Genomic DNA, 22,249 nt, shown 5'->3' with positions numbered 1-22,249 from the left:
GCTGAATAGTCAGTATGCGTTCTGCAGTAATCCCCAATATTAAATAATGCCCCCACATTAGTTAGAGAGCGAACGGCATAATCAAGTCTGAATTTTACACAGACCAGTGATATTGACAGGACGTTCGTCCGTACGGGGTGAAGGAGCGATAGAAACAGGAAGTGAACATCACCAATCGGCAGTCCGGCTTGGACCGAAGGCGGATCTATACAAACTTTATACTAGGTTGCGCTCAGTTTTGGAGACAGAGAAATTGATATAGCACAGCAGTAAATCAGGGGGACCTTACTGTGTAGAAATTTGTAACACTTGCAAGTATTTTTGGAGACGGCAGAGAGGCACGTGAAACCACAGCGGTTTCCCATTCTGGGAAGAGTCGAGTGGTTGAGCGAGGACTACAACGGATCGTATTCAGGCACAGTTTCATATTTAATAGAAATCTAGCAGTGTAAATATCAGCCTGGAAATGTCCGAAAACAAGCCAAATGATGATCCGAAGTTGTCAACGACGGACAGGGCGGTGAAATGTAAGTGGTAACCATTATTTCTGTTGCCTTTTGGAAGAAGTCATTTGTGCACTTTAAAGACAATCGCGTTTTGCAATCAACAGCAATTATGACTTCAAACAGCACATAGTCGATAGTAGCCTACTGTACTTTTGTGCAGCAAAAAAAAAAAAAAATAAGCCTATTGCAGAGAAAGGGTGTTAGCTTCATATTAATAAGTAGGAAGTAAATGCAAATATTTCACGAGTTTGTGACATCTCAGTTCAATGCTGATTTCCAGTTTCTTGGTCTCTCAGTACTGTTGCTGTGTATGTGTTCTCACTGTACTGCATCCATTCTCTTAATATTCGCGATCAGTGTTTACATTAAGCGCAATCTCACTTCCTACGTCGGTCTTCCTTGTATTACTGTAGCCCTTTCCCTGTAGCGTAGCCTAATGCACGGCTGGTCGCGCGATCGAGTCGCCCAGTGCACGGTACATACCGCCCAGTCCATTTGCCACATTTAAATTCCCTGTCGCTTCATTGCACTGAAATATTGTGCAATTGTTATTGTAAAAGTGAGAGTTTCAATAGTGGGATAACGGCTTGGGTTAAACTCACTATTTTGTATCGCCTAACACTGGAATAACTTTTTTTCAACCACGCAATTTACTCACGTATTAAATCATATCCAGTTTTCTTTAGTTTTTAGGGAAAATGTAACCACATTTGAGATTATTTTTTATTGCAAATGCGATAGAAACCGATCTTGCTTCAATGATTATTTAAAGTAACTTCAATAACGAGAAAACCAGCAACGATCATTTAGTTTACTTGTATCGACCTTAAAGCACGTCTATGTCAATGTGCAAGTGCGGTTTAATAATAGGCTACTAAACTTAAATAAGGGCACTGCGGTCGTATGTCAGATTGGTTACTATGCTGGTGGTGATCTCGGCACCAAACAGTTTTTCCCACCTTCTTTACAAGTCGAGTCCGTCCTGTACCGACATAATCCCCGTTCTCATATAGTTGCTATTGCTTTGCGGAAGCAATGTTGTCATATTCATCTTGGCACCTGGCGTCCCCTCCCCCGCCATAGCGCGTTGGAGTAATTTCAACGGATTCCACTGCAGTAACTCCCTCAGAGCAATTTGACAAATTGTCCGTCCAATAAAGTATTTGTAGTCATGTGTGTACGTACATACACGTTATCAGTTTCTACATTTATTAAAGCAGCATACTTTAATTTTTGGCGACTTGTATTTTGCCGAGCCAATCTTGTGTTCTGACTCGATGCATAGGCATGTGAATGTGACACCTTAGACCTACCCAAGTAAATGTACCCGTTATACCCGTTATATCTTTGAATTCATGGCGTGCGATGCGTTTCCTTGCTGTTGTAAAGTGTACTTGGACTGGTGGAGTGCTGGAAGGAATAGGCAGGAATACACCTCTGGACAGGTCGCCAATCCATCACAGGGCTGGCCCACGCAACAAATTGCATATACGCCAAGGACATTTTAGACTCTAGTTAAAATGACCTGCATATCTTTTGACTGTGGGCAGGAAAGCGGAGTATCCAGTAAAAACCCACGTGGAAATCCACGCAAACTCCACACAGTCGGGAGTTGTACTCAGTACCTTCTTGTTGTGAGGCCCTGCGCCTGACCAAATTACGCAAATGCCTATTTGAAGCAACTGATATTGCGTTCTCTTGAACTGGTCTCAAGCTGCATGCTTAAAATAATTATTGCAAGACGTAAAGAATTTCATATGCAACAGAATTAATCTGGGACATAGCCTTTCCCAGATGCGTTGGCATTGTGGATTCTCACTCCACCCTTACGATCATGTTTCACTGTAAGTGTAACGATTTTTCATTTTACAGTTCTAAGCTCATTTGACGATTTGGTCTTTCGCAGGAAATGTTAATATCTACAGTAGCATACCTAAGGTAACTAAAAACGAGGTTATTTATCATTCTTTTGAGAGCAACAGACAACCTTTAACAAAAGGAATGTTCTGGGAGAAACACTTTGTTTGGTTTTGGTTTTGGCTGCCTCCGTCTGGTTATATCATATTATATCAATCTGTCATTACTTAAATAATCATGTCCCATCCTGCACTAATTTTTGCTGTGGCATGGCCTAGATGTGTACAAGCACTGTGTTGATTTCTGGGGGCAGCCTATTATACCAAGTAATTTATGTGTGTGTTTTTCCATCTGTTTCGGCTTTGTGCAAGCTATTTTTAGAGTATTTTCAGGCCAGTATTTGGAACAATATTGCAGCGTTCGCAGTTTTGCTATGTTTGAGAAAGGCCTTCCCAAAATGCTCCGTGTTTGGCCTCCCTTTCTGAAAAGACCTTGGGCAGCGGGTATTGTAACCCTTCGCTGTTGAGCCAAAGGCAATGTTTTGGGAAAATATCACCTCCTGAAAGCACAATTCCATGTACACTTCCCTGTTTTTCTGTGTTTTTTTTTTTGTTTGCCTCTCCTTCTCCCTCTCCCTCATACCAAGCGTAGAGGGGGAAATCCTGCCCCTCATTTTATGTGATGCTGATCTTTTACTCTCACGAGTACTGTAGCGGACTGCGAGTGCAATCTTATCTCTATGCTAATGTGACCCTGGCCCTGACCGGTTCAGTCCTTGAATTAAATACCTTTTATGTGCGTTCGGGCCCTTTAAATCAGGGCACAACCCCCTCAGGTCACCCGTGCGGGATTTATGTTCCCACTGCTCTGCGCCGTGTCATTTTAAATGACCTGCAGTATTTGCTTTAATCTCAGACAATCTAATGTCAATTTCAATACACAGATAGACATGATTGGGTGTCTCTTGGGGGTGGGGGTTTGTAAATTTGAAACGGGACTCATCTTGAATAGAAATGGGAACCACGCATTCCTCCATTATTCAATTATTTAATTGAGAAAATGATTTCACTGAGCGTTCAAGTCCTTAACCACAACACAAATTTCAAATGAAAAAGTATATTTTAAGACTCTAGCCTTCTGCTGTTGTAGTCGCCATTCCAGTCGCCCACAAGCAAGGTCTTGCTTTGTGATAGTGTATGATTTCAACGTGTCTATGTAGACCAAGCAGAAAATACAGCATGGTCCATGCCGGCATACATGCCTCCAAACGATGACGTATGGTTATCTTGCTCTACAGAATCAGGCCTGCTCTTCTTATTGGTAGGAAATAACAAACCCTAAAACCAAACGAGTGCAGATTTGGTTACTCGCAAGCAGTTAACTCTCATGGGCTGTTAAAGAGGGGTAGGGGCTTGGGATTCCACTCCAGATGTTTGGGTTCATCCCGTTGGCTAACTGGGTTGTTTCATGAGAATGCTGGCTTGCATTTGAATTGGCAGCCATTTTGGTTTGTAGTGCCCTGAGTCACGCGATCACTTAGCGCAGGCTGAAAATGTGCATAAATCTCTTAATGTAAAGCTGCCCTTAAGAGGAAGCTTTGGAAAAGAGGTCACATTAATTTCTTCTTCAGTGGACGAACCTTTAGAATGGCCGTGGCTGTATTATGCCTTCATTCTGTAAAGGCTTCTATGGTTGGCCTGAAGGAGAAAAAAACAAGTGAAAGTGTTTGGACATTCTGCTTTTATAATAGGTAAGATTTTTGCATTAAAACATAAGTTACGGGCTGCGGTGGCGCAACAGGCTTGCGGTTGCAGTTCGCTGCAGTTGCACACCTGACCGGGACCGGGATTCAATTCTTGGTCCAGCCAAAAGCCAAGTTTGGCCGGCTCACGTGGAGCAGCATAATTGGCTCGCTGCTCCAGGGGGAGGGACTTGGCAGGGTTAGTAGATCGCCGCACAAAAAGCACCTCGGGCGCCTCGGAATCACGGTTACCAGCATGTGGCGAGATGGCTTGAAGAAGGCGTGTTGCTCTCGTAGGGCCGCCGAGGGATGGGGTATGGGCGGTGTATCTAATACTAGCTCTAATTGAATTAGACGGGGTACAATTGGCTACCAAATTGGGAGAAAAAAGGAAAAAAACATAATTGCCACAGCCAAAGCGCGTTCATAAAGAAGGGGGAGGGATAAACAGTGTTGTGGTTTGAAAGTGTTTGTTGCTGCTATTCTTCTCCTGACCATTAGGAGTCCGAAATTACCTATTGTACCTTTAATTAGAAAGGATTTTAGATAAAGGATTTAGATGTGACACTTTGGTTGATTCCATTGAATAATTAATAAAATGCACTACTTTATGCATTTTGGAAAATAAAACATGGGTGCCAGTAATTCTGGTGCCCACTGTATTTGGCCATTGTGCAAGGCCCTTAACCCCAAATTGCTCTAGGGTGGATTGCCACCTCCTTATTATAATCAACTGTAAATTGCTTTGGATAGAAGCGTCAGCTAAATAACTGTAAATAACTCTCATGGTAAGGCTGTTGTTTGGAGCAGGGATTCCGTTGAGCTGGGCTGATAGGATCTGACGCTCAACCTTTCCACCGGACCCCGGCCGGGAGCCACTGGAGGTCCTGGCCCGGCAGGGTCTCCTTCTCAGCTGCCCGGCGGAGTCAATTTTAGAACTGGACATTAAGTAATGTCACATACTCCACATTGGCCTGACATACCTCCTCCTCTGTCCTCCCAGGGGCCTTTGGGGTGTGTGTGTGTGTGGGCGAGTTCCTGATCCATATGCTCAATTGTCACTGTGTAAGATAAAGTGTCTGGGAGATCATGTAAGTATCTCATCCACAGGGGGCTATCTCCCAGTGTTCATTCAGTCATGCCATGTTGCCCTCATAAGACATCATTCATCATTCGATTAATTAGCTCAGCACAAGACGTGGCATTTATCAGAGGTTTCTTGATTATTTACTGTATGTTGTCTCTAATTTTTCTTCTTTTTTTCCCCCAAAAGTGCACATTCTCAGCTTTTATTAAAGGGTACACTTTTTGTACATAGTCACCCATTTCAATGTTTGTTGTTTTTCCTTTTAATCCCTTCTTTTTGTTCCAGAATAATGGAAATATTAAGATATTCCAGTTAAAGGTACAATAGGTAGACAGACGCCCTGATGCAAGGAGGTAGCAATTTTCATCACTTGGGAGGACAGTGGCATTTTGTCCTTTCTTTTTTAATGATATTTTCTGAGAGATAGGAGCTAATATGACAGCACAGCTTCCAGCGTCCTGGTTCTGTCACCAGAATGATCTGAGCAGAGGAAGGAGAAGGAGTTTTATTCATTTTCTGGTATGTGCTAGACACGAGGGCAACAGGAGTGCTTTTTAATCAGCCGGCAGTCGATGCTGGCGAGATGCCTCTGAGCGGCTGCACTGTAGGCAGCAGCTTCCCGCTCTGTCAGACGGGGCTCCGGGCCTTTAGAAGCTGCACAGACGCAGTCTCACCAACTCCATTTTGGGCAGGAAAAATGGTCATCATTATCTCAAGGTTTATGTCAATTGTATTTCTGGGACTGGTGTATAATGGCGTCTTATTTGGGGGGAGGGTTTGGTATCATATGAACGCTGTAAGTACTGGTCGTTCAGCCCCTATTCTCCTTTTACATAAGCAGTACGTGTGTCTGCATTCTGCCGTGCTTCAGAAAGGGAGCTACGTGGAATGACTACAGTTTTGGGAAAGGGTGAGTTGATGTGTCGACTGAACGCTTACTTTGTGACTGAAATTGAAACTGTCCAGTCTTTGGCCTTATTAGTTAGGACTACACTCAGAAAACAGTTTCTAATGGATCTATTACTTTGTGCGTTCTCCGCTGGTAATTTCTTGCTTTATTTTTAAAGGATCTCACATACAACACAGTGAATGCTTTTAGAAGCTGCAATGGGAAAATGTAGATGGATAAAAGTAGATAGTCTTTTTCAGTCAGATCAGTCTACAAAAAAATCACTTGGTGTCAGGATGAAGTGTTGCCATTAACGCTAGGACAAGAAATTATGTTTTTGATAATGGCTAGCTGTGTTGATATTGACTTTACTTACCTTTACTTACTTTTGAAAGAAACTGCTGAGACCAACTGAGCAATCTGGAAATAAAACCCCCCAAGGTAATCACTCAAGGACTTTGAATTGTATTTTCCAATGCACTCGTCCCTAGTTCTGAATTGCACTTTATTGTACGTTTCTCCAGATAAGAGCGTCTGCTAAATGACTATAATGTAATGTGACAACACCTGAGACCAGCTTTGTAAGAATTACTTAATAAACAGGATGGGGGGAGTGAAAATGGGGAGAAATTAAATCCTGGGTCTCCTGCCACTTGAGCCAATGCTTCTGAAAGTGCGGTTACTAGTCACTTTATAGTGGTTCGGTCAGTCCCTCAATCAAACGGCAGCAATCACCCAACAGGTTGTCACCCTGGACAGTCACTTACCGCTGTAGCTCTCTCTGCTGAAGATAGACTGAAGGTTAATGTGAGTGCTCATCGTTAAAATGAATGGAACTACCGTTGACTCAGTCAGCTGCTCAATAAAATTGTGCCATTTGCTTCCAGGTTGTCGTGCCTCACAAAGCCACTTTAGCGTTGATATTTTCGCAGTCGTGCAGGGCTGTATGCTGGACACCGTAGGCCCTGGAGAAGGCAGGGAGGAGAGGGCGCGGGGATATGGCTAAAGTGAAAGGGACAGAGATGGAAAAAAATAGGTGCTACAAGACTTGTGAGGTGTGTGAATTTGAGGTAGGTTGAGCCTAAAGGTCAGTTTATTACTGAAATTGCTAAATGTTTGTGAAAGTTCTATTGTCGATTTACGTAGCCTTTGCGTCACTCTACGTAGTTGTTGTCCTTTGCAAAAATATATAAACGCACTCGAGTCACCCAGATTATAAACATCCGTTGCACGTCCCTGGTTGCAGCAGTGCTTTGCTGCGAGACTGTGAACTGGCCTGAAGTGGTGTGCTTTTGAATATTTGAGAAGTGAGGGCTGATTTGAGAGCTTGTATGTCTCCTGAGTATAACTGCAGTTCCATTGGCTTATTCAGAATATACTATGTACGCTCATTGGTCACTTTATTCAGTAGACCTTTACACCAGCTTGTTAAGGCAAATATTTAATCTACCAATCATTTAATCTAAATACATAAGAGCATGCAGATGTGGTCAAGAAGTTCAGTTGTTTTTCAGACCAAATGTCATGAAGAAATGTGATCTAAGTAACTTTGACTGTGGAATGATTGTTGGTGCCAGAAATGGTGGTTTGAGTATCTCAAAAACTGCTGATCTCCTGATCTCCACACACAGCAGTCTCTGGAGTTTGCGGAGAATGGTGCGAAAAACAAAAAAACATCCAGTGAGCAGCAGTTCTGCGGGCAGAAACGTGTTGTTAATGAGTGAGGTCAGAGGAGAAGGTCTAGACTGATCGAAGCTGACAGGTAGGAACATACAATGCATCAAACCTCAAAGTGGATAGGCTACAGTAGCAGAATAATTAACTCTAAAAAAATGCAATAAATACCTGATAAAGTGTTCACTGAGTGTTTATAGAATTACAAGCAAAAATTGGCTATCATCATAAAAAACCTCTCTAGCAGTTTACCCACAGGTAAAAACAGGAGAAATTAATTGCTGTGGTATTATATTTGGTAAAGTGGAGATCAGAATACATTGTTTATCATTTGTTTGGGGGGGAAAGTTGTGTACAGTGTTTGCTATAGTTCTGCGGATATGAAGACAACGTGAGTGCTCAGAGCATGAGATCTGTATTTTGCACGTCTTTCTGCGTTCCCATGGTCATTGGTTACTGACAGGGCCGAACAGTTCCCCAAAGTAGTTATCGTCTGCACATTAATGGCTTAGAAACCACTTTATGGAGGTTGGAAAACTGTAGTCTAAGCCTTTGTTTAGTAACTTCATACTGTTCCTCGGTTGTGGCCTGGTGGAGTGTTGGTTGTTTTTCTAACCTTTCATTGCCTGTCATTCTGTCGGGCAATGAAGCTTTGCAGGAGCTTTTCGAATTGTCTGTTAGTAGTAGAGTGGGTAAACATGCTAAAGAATATAAACATCTACAAGGACCGAGCGCCTTGCTAAAATAAATAAGAACACCCTGGAACAAAGACTAAGCTAGATTTCTTTAAACAGGACGCTGGCGTTGTTTGTTCTCTCTGTAAGGACGCCAAGAACAAACTTTCAGTCGTTTCCTTTCCCTGAAATGTTGTTGTTTTCCACACTCAGATAAACCTCATTATTGGTCTAAACCCCATAAAATATACAACATAATTCTGGGTTTGACTGCGTACCTTCAGGTTCCGTCAACTAATGGATTTTATATTATTTCTTATATGACAATGATATGATGATCTTTTGGCAACCAGGAATTTAGATTCGGTGAAACTGATTGGTTGAGTTTCATCTATAAATGTTGACCGCAGTTAGATTATCTCCGAGATTCCAAAACAATCAAACCAGGAAATGGATTGAAATTCAAATAATTTAAAATGAATAATTAATTGTAGAAGTCCTCATAGAATATTTTTGCCAATTTTGTAAATCACATTTTTCACTAATTCTCAAATTGACTGAATGAAATGGGAGTTGGCTCCATGGGTTGTTATTATAAAGCATTTCTGTCGGAAGCCTTTGGCGTTTCACAGACTGCTCTGTAGAACCTGTCGTGTTTTGATTTGTGACGTTACGTGTGGCTTCTTGGGTATCTTTAGGCCCTGTCTCATTGCATGCCCTAAAGGCTGATTTTGAAACGCAGCGGATGATTAGATCTTGTGATTCACATGCTAACATTCATCATAATATTCTACAAAGATGTCTCACGAGTGTGGTCAGGAGGCCTTGCGGGGTGGAGGGTGTATTTTTGTCTGTGTGGTGTCGGTGTCACCTTACGGTGGTCATTAACCTGCCCCTAACTTGTCTCAACTGTTTTGTTTTAGCCAAGCCTGACATAGTCTGCTCCATATATTGGTGGTAGACACCAGGGACACCAGTGTTTGTGCTCAGGTGGCTCAAGCCCATTTCAATAAACTCATTGCAGTTCAGAAAATGAATTGATTCAATTGATTCAATTGAGAAATCCTCATAGAACTCTATGGACACACTTCGATTCATTAATATCGTTTTGACTCAATTCTTGAATCGACCGAACAGGAATGGAATTGACTCCAAACCAGCAGGTCTAACCTCCAATTGTCTCTGGACGTGAGGAAATGGGGCTTTGGCCTACAATTCAATTCAATTCAATGCAATTTTAAAAACTCCCTAGTGGGGAGAAAAACCCCTATCTCAGTGGTGCTCCCCTGTCAGGCTCCCTTTCAGGAGGGATGTGACCTCACCTGGGTCACAAGGGGTGGCCTGTAGCATAGTGGTTAAGGTAAATGACTGGGACAAGGTCGGTGGTCCTAATCCCGGTGTAGCCACAATAAGATCCGCACAGCCGTTGGGCCCTTGAGCAAGGCCCTTAACCCTGCATTGCTCCAGGGGAGGATTGTCTCCTGCTTAGTCTAATCAACTGTATGTCGCTCTGGATAAGAGCGTCTGCCAAATGCCAATGGTGTAATAATGTAACCTGAATCTAATCCTGAATACCAGTGCTCATACAGATAGTTAATTCCAGAATATTCCATCTGGCCTTTATGATTGGTTACTGTCACTGCATCGTGTCTTTCAGAAGGGTTTCACTTTGTTTGAAGAATGGAAATATCCTCAGTGAGCTGCTTGCCCATGACCAAATGATCTTCAACCGTACATCAGACCTAGGTCTGCTGTGGATGATTGGATTACTAGTGGAATTAGTGGATTTAGGACCAAGTAAAGCCGATAAACACAGGCAAATCACGACCGATATGAAAGGATGAGGAAGGCTTGGCTTTGAGAGTAACGTGACTCTGCATATCACCTACAGCACAGCTTGCTTCCACATCGACGTGGAATAGGGAAAGGGGTCCATTTAGTGTCCTTTAAGTATGGCGCAAAGTGCTCTATCCAACGGACTGGTCTGCAAACTGCCTGGAAAACGTATGACATGTTGTACCCTTGAGCTAAGCGACTTATCATGAATTTATTCACCGGAATATCCAGCTGTTTAAACAGATTGCAGTTAAAAAAAAAAAGTAAAATGAATTAGTCGCTGTAGATAAGGGCATCTGCTAAATGCCGAAATGTGTAATCTCTTTATTCTACTTCTTCCTTCCCCCTCCTTCTGAGATGTGAGCACATAAATCGGCTTCTTTGGGCTGAGGGTGTCTTCTTCTAAGTAGGGCGGTTTATATTTTGCACAGGACCTTAATGTTTCTTACAGCACATCATTTCCCTCTGTTCTTCACTTTTTGAGTTCTGTGCAGACTTATCAGCAATGGACTCACATAAAGATCCCATCAAGGCCTGTACTGGCTCCCAATTGCAGAATTAACCCTGAGAAAATGGAATTACATTTTCTAATTTCTATGTCAGTGTTCTAGAACTCCATTGCTTACAATTATCAGTACTAAATGTTCAGTTAAGAAGTTAATTTATGTATGAAGTTATCTATTTATCCACTGCTGTCTGTTTGGTGAGAATGTATTGAAGTGATTTAACGTAACGTCAGCTACAGCTGGACTTGCCGGATGGAAACTAGCACAGGTGTCAAACAAAGCTCTCGTTCTCAAAAACTACTTATCATAAAAATGTCAACTTGGTATGGAAATGCTCAAAAGACTTTCAGCTTATCGTAATGTAAGAAAAGAAAATGGTATTGTTGTCAAAAGATAGTAGCTAATTTAGGTAAAATATCCTATTCTCGCTGTATTATGCTTGCCCCCAAGAAGGGGCGTGGATTCGGCGGTGACGTGTTGCCGGTCTGGTCTATAATTAGGAGTGATTGTTACATCAGCATTTGAATGTTCTGTTAAGAACATTCTTATCGCATTTTGTGATCTCACACATTGAAAGGTTAAGAACAAAAAAACGAATCTCCTCATTACCTGTTACTTTCCATTCGTTGACAACTTCAAGTCTTGCCTCAAACCTCTCCAGGCTCTTCTTTTGAATGACCACCTGGCTGTGTTGTGTGACAGTACTCAGGGCTTAAATATCTTGGGGGCTCAGCGAGTGGAATAATAAGAAAGGCTTGTTTTGCTCACAGTATTAAAAGTTTGGTATGTAGGTGGACATTGAGTTTACATAAAATGGGTCTTTATCAGCACATCACCACATCTTCAGTTTCTGGATCAGGAGGTCTCTTACTGGCACCAAGTGTTCCATTAGTCACACCATTTTGGTTATTAGTCTGTACAGCATCTTTGGATGAATAAAAAGGTATTTACTTCATTGTTGTTGTTGTTATTATTATTATTGTTATTATTATTAATGTCATAACACACATCTACAGTCCTATTGTTCATTACTGCAGTACATTGATTGTTAATGGAATATTGCACCAACCCCCCCCCAGTTTGTCTTGGTCTGTGCTCATGGCTTTTAGGCTGTTAATTTAAGTTCTTCATTTTTAATGTGCTCCCATATATTATTTAGCAATGATTTGAAAGTCTGAGCCCACTTATTAAAGGTTTTCTGTACTAAGACTGACAGACACAACAGCCTTTGTCCCGTGTGTCAGAAGATTTTTCTAATCAGATCATTAACAGGAATTTACTTTATGCTACTTGCATTTAGAGGCTGGCTATATATAGAAAGTAATAGTGGTCATATTTGTTTCTTTCTTGTCTTCTCTGTTTAGTGAGTGGAATGAATTCCTATGTGATGACGTCCTGTATGTTCCTGACAGATTGTTCCAGAACTGTTTTAGCAGATGGGGTGACATTAACTCAGGAGGTATGAATGGTTGTCGGGGTCATCGTCCCCCTCCCGGGTTGTGTCAAACCATCCCTCAGCAAGACGCTTAACCGCAAATTGCTCATTACGAGCCAGTTGGTGCCTTGCATGGCAGCCTTTTGCCATTGGTGTGTGAGTGTGAGTGAATGGGGGAATGAGAGGCATTAATTGTAAAGCGCTTTGGATAAAGCTACTACATAAACACAGTCCATTTTCCTTTTTACCATTACCATATGGGCTATTTCCCGGCATTGGCTGGTTTGTTTTTGGAAGTGTGCACAGACTAGTTTGAAACCACTTTGCACTCGTTACCGTATACAACGGAGAGACGAATAACTGCTGTAAAAAGAAAACGTGCCAGACAAAGCACTCTCTTCGCTGGGTAAATACCGGCTCCCATATGCGGATGTATCAACTGAGGCCGCAGTGTTTCTTCTCGTACCGAAACAGCGAACGGTCTGCTCTCCGTATGCCCAGCGCCACGGTCACCACGGCAACTCGGCCCTTTCACCAGCAGCCCGCTCGTAATGTAAACATTTACTCAACCGTGTTCCGAGACCCGCAAGGTCGGCGCCGCGTCGCACCTCTCATTTTCACACAGGTTGCCTCTCTCCCCCCCCCCCCCCCCCCCCCCCCCCCGCTCAGGAGGCAGTTAAAACGGTCCGCCAGGAGCATCTGGCTTTTCCCCGACCCTCTCGTCGAAAGGCCGGAACTTCCACTCGGGGGGGCTGCGACTAAAATTTCATCGGAGAGGGAGCCCCTTTTCTTTGTTTTACCAGCTGCTGCCTTTCGCGGAAAAATGGAAAGGAGGGAAAGGGCTGTCGGGTGACTGAAGTGTACGTGCGCGTGATGATGTAAGACCGTCTGGCGGCTTCCAAAGCTCCTTCCAGGTGTTTTAAAATACATTTCACTCCTCGCCGTCAGATCTCCCTGTCTGCCCCATCTCCGCTTACTGTAGACGCAGTCTTGCAAAGCGTTTCTGCGCGCCACCGAGAACAATCTGTCAGGGACTGAAACCCGTTCTAGTCTTGATAAAGGAATGACAGATGGTCTTGGCCTGAAGGTAAAAGTCTCTAAAGAACGTTTTCTGGAGCCTCACCATTCCCCGAGATATACCCCTTAAGAATTTGTTTGCTTTTATTTGAGTAATAATGTAAAATTCTATTTAAATGTCAGGTGAAATAATAAATCTCAGATGTTGTATTTTGTATTTGGAACACACACCGTTGGTGTGGAGACAGTGGCATTGTGGGGACCTGCTTTCACATTGGATGTATTGAATGGGCTCAGATTGATTTCACTCCCCACAGTTAAGGGTGTGGCCCAGAGTCAATGTAACTCCAGATTTCTCCGTCTCTGCAGGTTCTCTGCTGAAAGTTCATCCCAATGTATTATGGCCATAAGAATCCCAAATGCCCATTCCTGCCCACAATACATTGGCATTAACTGATCAATGTTGTTTTTGGGATTCCAAAAAAGTTGTTACATAATAGTTGATCATTAACATACATTACGTTTATCCTATGGTTAGCTAATGTATACATACTGTATTCATGTAGCTAATACATTAGTTAGTAGTTAAATATATTAACTAATTAAAAGTTAATTCATGCTTAATGAATGTGCACGCACATCAATTCATTCATCTTAACAACTACATTCATTAGTGGCAATTCATGTACCCACATTAAAGTGTGACCGATTTATGTTTCAGTTCTGTAGTTCATGTACCATACAGGGCGGCCTGTAGCGTAGTGGTAAATGACTGGGAGAGGCAAGGTTGGTGGCAAGTGTAGCCACAATAAGATCCGCACATCTAAGTCATGTCTTTGGACTGAGGTGGCACGGATGGTGCAGTGGGTAGCACTGCCGTCTCACAGCAAGGAGGTCCTGGGTTTGAATCCCCGCCGGCCGGGGCCTCTCTGTGCGGAGTTTGCATGTTCTCCTCGTGTCTGTGTGGGTTTCCTCCGGGTACTCCGGTTTCCTCCCACAGTCCAAAGACATGCATGTTAGGCTGATTGGAGAGTCTAAATTGCCCGTAGGTATGAGTGTGAGTGAATGGTGTGAGTGCCCTGCGATAGACTGGCGACCTGTCCAGGGTGTATTCCTGCCTTTCGCCCAATGTATGCTGGGATAGGCTCCAGCCCCCCTGCGACCCTGATCAGGATAAGCGGGTTCAGATAATGGATGTCTTTGGACTGTGGGTGGAAGCTGAAGTTCCTGGAGGACACCCACACACATACAGGGTGGAACATGCCAGCTCCACACAGAAATGCCCTTGGCTCAAAGGGCCACAAAACACCTACATTTTGCATAAATTACAATAGTATGAGGAGCCGCGGTGGCGCACGGCTAAACTAACGGCATCGGTTTGTTACAGTTGCGCTCCGAGGACCGGGCTTCGACTCGGCCAGGGTTAGTAGGATCGGCTCGTACAGCAGCAAGAAAGGCTCAGTACCTTCTTGCTGTGAGGTGTTGGCATTACCATGTCACCCTCAGGCTCTGAATTCTATGGTAAAATGAGATCAGGCTCTGAATTCTACGGTTAAATGAGATCAGGCTCTGAATTCTACGTTTAAGTGAGATCAGGCTCTGAATTCTATGGTTAAATGAGATCATGCTCTGAATTCTATGGTTCAATGAGATCAGGCTCTGAATTCAATGGTTAAATGAGATCAGGCTCTGAATTCTATGGTTAAATGAGATCAGGCTCTGAATTCTGTGCATTTGGACATATTTACTGAGACAAAGAACATGTACATGTTCCAAGTGCATGTTTCTTTGGTAGCCGGGTGCCTAGTGGCTATGGTACATGACTGGGATGTGTCTGTAGCCACAAGAAGATCCCCACAGCTGTTGGGCCCTTGAGCAAGGTCCTTAACCCCGCATTGCTCCAAATCACTTTAGATAAAGGCGTCAGCTAAGTAACAAATTATTATTATTATTATTACATTCTTCACACAGTCTTACATTTAATGCAGCTTCTTATTATTCTCCAAAGATAAAGTGTGGGGTAGTGAAGGTTGCATGCACTTATTTGGCTTTAGTTTGGCCCGGTGCGACACAATCCTGGCGCACGGTCAGGGGTGCGGTTGTGTACACTTGTGTACGGTTGCGGGACCCTTAAAAAACATGCCCACGCAGCCTCTGGTTTCTTTTTAATGAAAGAAGCCGTTGTTCCCGTTCATGTTTACATTTCAGTGCTTTAGCGAATGCTCATATCCAAAGGCACTTTCTCTGCTTATGCGGTTTTAGCTACAATCCTTTTATACTGCTGCATGTTTCACTTCAGGTTTAGTGCCATGCTCAAGGGAACCTGCAACCTACCAGGAGTTCCAAAGCCTAGCACCTACCTGGAGTTCCAAAGCCTAGCAACCTACCTGGAGTTCCAAAGCCTAGCAACCTACCTGAAGTTGCAAAGCCTAGTTCCCTAAACATTACTATATGTGACACGTACACTACCCCTAACTACTAATTCTTTCCCAAGGACATAAAGGGGTTCATCTCTGCACCAGCGCAATGCAGGGCATAGCCTGCTTTTGTTGGAACGACTGCACTAACGCCCACCCCTACCACCACACACACACACACACACACACACCTTCATCATCATCTTCACTGCTTCTCTGCATCCAGGTCGCTAGGCTGGCCCTGCAGCTCTCGGCCCTCCTCAGGTGTGTCCGTCTCGTTTTCCACGCCAGCACATTTCCCTTTTGTTTGCAGGACGCTGAGCATGACCGTGGCGAAACGGTGGAACGGACCGTAATTCCAGATGAGCTGTGTTCCTGAGTTTCTTTTTTTAATTCCTACTCGGGCACATTGGTGAGAGACATGAGGAGAAGCGCCTCAAAGCAAAATGGCGAAGGGAAAAAAGTTGTGTTGCATTTTCTGTATTTCACCCCCCCCCCCCCCCTTTTGTTTTAAACAACAGATAACGTTGACGTTTCTAGGTTTGACAGGAAACGCTTTATATTTTTGTGTCTTTAAACGTGCCTGGAGGCTCTTGAGTATCCCACCTCAGTATTAATGAGGAACTCTGTTTGCAGAATGCGGGTTCGCGTGTCTGGTTTATGCTCTCGCCGTGACACAAAACCAAACAAAAGCCTTTTGGCAGCGTGACTGTGGGGATTCCTGCAGTTAATGCCAAATCCTTTTTTTTCTTCTTTTTTTATAAAAACCATTCGGCCTTGAACGGGACACACTGTTCCGTTTTGGCCCTTTAAATACACTGCTGTGACCAGACCAGGGTAAAATACGTATCGATTAGCACTTTTTGAGAGTATTTAATCAGTTCCAATACACCAGGCAAGCTCAGTAAAGCGCAGAAAAATATTTGAATCCAAAACATTCAAATATGACCGGGGTCTGGGAGTGATACAAGCTTGCGACTAGCGGTCAGCGTTCTCCACCTTGGATGCGACTGACCGATAGAACACGTGTAAGCGACCCACACAGCTTGTTCAAACAAGGCCGGCGTTTGGCTGCAGAGTTACGGAAGACCGTACCATTATGGTTTGCGTTCAGATGTGTGGAATGTGTTGGGAAGCCAGCTGTGTGCCCTGTGTAAGGAGTGGATTAGCGGGAGAAAGCTCTGGCATTTTTAAAGGAGTCATTAGCCCACCACATCTCCACGTTGCGGCAGGAAGTTAAGCCGCTGGGCTTGACTGGAAACACGTTCTGAATCAATACTGGACTTGAGTCTTTAAATCAGGACTCCACTGGAAAAAAAATGCCTTTCTTAATGCGTGTTTTTGTCTTGAAATGAGACTTGAAATCTTTTTTTCTTCTCTGAAGCATAAAATATTTGCTGATTGGCAAGTTAGTGTTTACTTGACAAGTGAAATTTTCTTATACCATTGGAGAATTTTGAAATGAGTCAAACTGTCTCACCTCATTTGGCAATATTTATCTACTCATAGAAATGAGATCAAGTTTCACTATAAGGCTAACAGTTTTGTTCTGATTTACTTTGTTTTTGCAGTGTCTTTGCAGTGTTAACTTTTCCGCTTGTCATTAAACACCTGCCACCACATTACAAATCTTTACCCTACTTGTGCATTAATAGTGTTAAACTGCTGCCCGAAACAAATTAGTTTGAAACAATTTGTTTGTAAATGGGGCTGTACGCAGACTTGATGGATTGATTGATTGACTGACTGATTGATTGATGAACACTGTCTGTACGTTTTCAGCTGAATAGGCAACCCGGCATGTGAACAATCATTGTATCCGCAGGTGTGTCCTGAGGACCTTTCTCTCCCTCTCTCTCTCTCTCCATCCTTTGAGGAAAAAATCCTTTGGTGCAGACAGATGTTGGTTTTCTCACAGACACAGTTGCCAGGCGATGAGGAGGTTTCTTAACAACGTAGCCCACGCTGAACATGGTCCTGTGTTCACGGTGCAGGAGAGATGCGTTGGTTCAAGAGAGATGTGCATTGGTTCAAGAGAGATGTGCGTTGGTTCAAGAGAGATGTGCGTTGGTTCAAGAGAGATGTGCGTTGGTTCAAGAGAGATGTGCTTTGGTTTAGGAGAAATGCGCTTTGGTTCAGGAGAGATGTGCTTTGATGCAGGAGATGTGGTTTGGTTCAGGAGAGATGTGGTTTGGTTCAGGAGAGATGTGGTTTGGTGCAAGAGAGATGTGCTTTGGTTCAGGGGAGATGTGCTTTGGTTCAAGAGAGATGTGGTTTGGTTCAGGAGAGATATGGTTTGGTTCAGGAGAGATGTGGTTTGGTTCAGGAGAGATGTGGTTTGGTGCAAGAGAGATGTGCTTTGGTTCAGGGGAGATGTGCTTTGATGCAGGAGATGTGGTTTGGTTCAGGAGAGATGTGGTTTGGTTCAGGAGAGATGTGGTTTGGTGCAAGAGAGATGTGCTTTGGTTCAGGGGAGATGAGCTTTGGTTCAAGAGAGATGTGGTTTGGTTCAGGAGAGATATGGTTTGCTACAGGGGAGATGTGGTTTGGTTCAGGAGAGATGTGGTTTGCTGCAGAGGAGATGTGCTTTGGTTCAGGAGAGATGTGCTTTGATTCAGGAGAGATGTGCTTTGGTTCAGGGGAGATGTGCTTTGGTTCAGGAGAGATGTGGTTTCTGCAGGAGATGTGCTTTGGTTCAGGGGAGATGTGCTTTGGTTTAGGAGAGATGTGCTTTAATGCAGGAGAGATGTGCTTTGGTTCAGGAGAGATGTGGTTTCTGCAGGAGATGTGCTTTGGTTCAGGGGAGATGTGCTTTGGTTAAGGAGAGATGTGCTTTAATGCAGGAGAGATGTGCTTTGGTTCAGGAGAGATGTGGTTTCTGCAGGAGATGTGCTTTGGTTCAGGAGAGATGTGCTTTGGTTCAGGGAGATGTGCTTTGGTTCAGGGAGATGTGCTTTGGTTTAGGAGAGATGTGCTTTAATGCAGGAGAGATGTGCTTTGGTTCAGGAGAGAGTCCAGTCAAGGGTTCTGCAGCCTTGACTGGACTTTTTGCCACCAGTGTTGTGATATCACTGACATTGCTGCATTGTTTACAGAGTTACAGCAGCCCCAGTCTATTATAGTGGTTGGGGTTCTGGGCTTTTAGCCGAGGGGATGCAGGTTTGCCTCCCAGGTAGGGGACTGTTGTTGTTTAATGAAAGATTGTCACTGTGGATAAGAGCTTATGCTAAAAGCTGAATGTTATGTCACATGTTTTCTCAGCCCAGTAGGGGAAACTGAGTGACAGGTGTTTTACCCAAACAAATGTATGAAAAAAAAGATGAAAGCTATGCCTGGCAACAACAGCAGCTGTGGGAAAAGTTTTCCGCACCATTTTCTGCAAACTAGAGACTGTTGTACATGAAAATCCGAGGAGATGAGCAGTTTCTGAGATTCTCAAACCACCCTGTCTGGTACCAACAATAATTCCACGTTCACAAGTCACTTAGATCACATTTATTCTGACATTAGGTCTGAAAAACAGTTGAACCTCTTGACAACATCTGCATGCTTTTATGTATTTAGTTGCTGCCAAATGATTGGCTGATTAAATATTTCCATTAACAAGCTGGTGTACAGTTCTACCTAATAAAGTGATCACAGAGTGTACTATGCATACACATATGGAAAACCTAAATGCAATAAAAACAAACAATATGAACAGCAGAGTTCCAGTTCTCCAAGTCAAATCCTTCTCCTCGAACACAGAGGAGAGTATGTTGATTAGATGGAGGCCCACAGCTATGAAACAGGCTGGCCAGTTAGAAGATGGCTGTCTGCAATCTGGATGTTTTGCACAGTGTTAATGTAAGGCTGTCCTGGCCATCTTTGGATGAAGAGACAAGCTAAATATGCTAGCACAGTCTGAAGACTGTCAACCCCTTCCTTCTATAAAGAAGTTAAGGGAATTGACAGAAACAGATGCACCCAAACAGTACCTCAGTCTCAGGTTTTTTTTTTTTACTTACTAAATGGAAAAGTGCTATAGTTTCATCTGTTGTAAAAATAAACCAAGAAATAAATACCATCAGACTTTGTTGTGTGTGATGGAATTGATGGCAATATGTCACTCCTGTCACACTCTTGTCAAATATGTCACCGCTGCGTCTGTAGTGAAAAGCAGTTTAGTGAGAAACAAACTTGCCAGGCGGGGTAAAACATGCTGGGAGAGTTGAAATGCATGCTGGGAGCATTGAAATTGGCAGCCTTTGAGGTGTGGTTAACGTTCTCAAGTCTTTTAGAAAGTCTGTCACACTTCCCGAAATTCTTTGAGATCTGAGTGCCATGCAGCCTGGCTAGATCCATTGCTGGAGAGACATGGCTATATTGATGTTTTGAATTGTGTGTTTTATTTCACACTGGGGAAACACTTGGTCAAGCTAAGGTGCTTGACTGGGACATGGAAGGTTGGTGCTTCAAGCCCCAGTGGGGCCACAGTAAGATCAGTGCAGCTGTTGGACCCTTGAGCCAAGGCCCTTAACCAAACATTGCTCCCAGGGAGATTGACCCCTAAATAACTGTAATGTAATGTCAGGTTTTTGATGGTATTACTCTGTGTTAGGGGCTTAAGAGTCCAGTTCATAGGGAAAAATATGTTCATACATGACATCACATTATGCAAATTATGGACATGGCATCATTTTGCATAATTTACGACAGGTTTGTAAGTATTTGTTGCCTTTTTTTATGAGCTGCCGCTAGCCAATTTGTGACAAACATACACAGCCTTCAGATCTTTATAATCTTTGATTCCACAACCCATGAATTAAACAAAGTGCATTTTTTTGATCCAGCTGGAGTGAACGTCAACAGAAAATGTACTCTTTATCGTTAAGGTTTTGTTGGTTGTGTCTCCCTACCCATCACTCTGGTGGGTCCTGGAACTTCTTCTGCCCAACCTCTTCAGACTAGCTAAGTTTCCATCCAAACGTTCCACAAATGTGAATTTTCAGAAACGTCAGCAAAAGAAAATGCGAGTCAGTGTGTGTTTCCGTGAACTACTCTAAAGCATTTAAATGTTTTCCTAAATAATAGATGATAAATACATTCCTAAATAACTTGTAAATAAATAAAACTGTCCCTTAACATGTTATGTATAAAAGTATCTGTACATGATTTTCTTATTTTAAATTCTCAACCTGTAAAGAGGCTTACAGATCGCAAGCTTGGGCCTGCTTGAATATCATGTTGTAAGCTTGCATGAAACAGTATACTGGGCGTATTCTGTATTTAAGAGACTGAAACAAAAAAGCGAAATCAATATGTCAAACGAAATGATGAATTATACATTCGCACTGATAAAAACATTTCCATATGTCACTCGGTATACGAATGGCTCCATTGTTATTCTGATCACGTTGTTTGTGATCGTGGCGTTGCTGAAAGCTGGGACTTAATATAGCTCCCATAATGGATTTTATGCAAACTGCTATCATAACCAGAGCGCTTCTAAGGAAAATGCAATTTAATGTTAATGCAGCAAACTACACGACCGGCGTTTCAACGCAAGGGCGCAGTGGATTATTCCTTCTGACAATAACTTTCCACCATTCCCAAAGAGCTGTTATGCAATTTGTTTGAAAGCATTTTTTCATGCTCCCGTTTATGGTTCTCTTCTGAAATAAATATGTTTAAAACCGTGCAGTGAACATTACGGCCTTTAAATCGAGACTTAAAAATGAGATCCTTGCGTTGAACGCTCAATGCGGGTGTCAGATTGATCAAAATCGATGCTGATGGATGATTTACCCCCATTTAACCTTTGCTCGAATCTCTCCTCGTTTAACCTTTCAAACTCGGTTTGTAAAACAGGGTTTTCGCAGTGTTGAGTGGTGCTGGATTAAGAACTCTACAGTCCTGTCTAGCCTTTGACCCTGCACATTTTAAATTGGGGCCAGCCTGTGTGAGAACTTGGCTCTTCTGTTCAGTGTATTTTTGCATCAATAATGAAGTAGCTGTTTTGGTAAAAAAAATAAAAAGGCTTTTGATCATTGTATAATGCTCTGTGAAATCTGAATGAATGATAAGAATTTACTGTTACTCACACACACTCTCATATTCATGCTCACACACACACACACACACACACACGTATGTATGCTTGCGCACACACACTTGCACACATCCTCGCACAAACACTCCTATGCTTACTTGAACACACACACTGGCATGCATGCTCGCACACACATTCGTATGCATGTTCACACACACACTTGTACACACGCTCGCACACACACTCACACACACACTTGTACGCATGCTCGCACACACGCCTGGTTTTTATGTCACACCACGCTGAGGAGAAAACGCCCGGTTTGTTCAGAAAGCTCGGTTCACCATTTAAAGATCACAGGCTTTAGATCACACAACGCTGTCAAATGCCAGCGATAATCAGCTTCCACTGAACGTCAACAAAGCCGTCTTCACTACTGTCCATAAATGACACATAATATTTTTACTTTGGCATTTTACTCAAATACAGAGTTTCACTAATTCTGCAGTTCCTAAAGAATGAACACTGCTTTACACATTGGTGTCTGCACAGACTTTGCACGGTGTAGACTACTAGCAG

The 22,249-nt window shown here is 43.1% G+C and overlaps 1 protein-coding gene across 5 annotated transcripts in view; it reads left to right on the top strand.

The window, feature by feature from the left end:
- The first annotated feature begins 239 nt into the window (after positions 1–239).
- The window catches only part of LOC133134689 (protein phosphatase 3 catalytic subunit alpha), a 130,619-nt gene continuing 108,609 nt past the window's right edge, over positions 240–22,249 (top strand). For 4 of the 5 annotated variants that reach the window (XM_061250977.1, XM_061250975.1, XM_061250976.1 and 1 more), the window contains exon 1: positions 240–527. In XM_061250977.1, the coding sequence (XP_061106961.1) occupies positions 467–527 (61 nt within the window). In that variant the 5' untranslated portion in view covers positions 240–466. Of the gene's footprint in view, positions 528–7,758; positions 7,843–22,249 lie in introns of those variants that run through there. The other variant, XM_061250978.1, reaches the window with a different exon arrangement.

The sequence above is a fragment of the Conger conger genome, chromosome 8 (assembly GCF_963514075.1).
Source record: "Conger conger chromosome 8, fConCon1.1, whole genome shotgun sequence".
Taxonomy (NCBI): Eukaryota; Metazoa; Chordata; class Actinopteri; order Anguilliformes; family Congridae; genus Conger; species Conger conger.
This window is presented reverse-complemented; position numbering and strand designations above follow the sequence as displayed.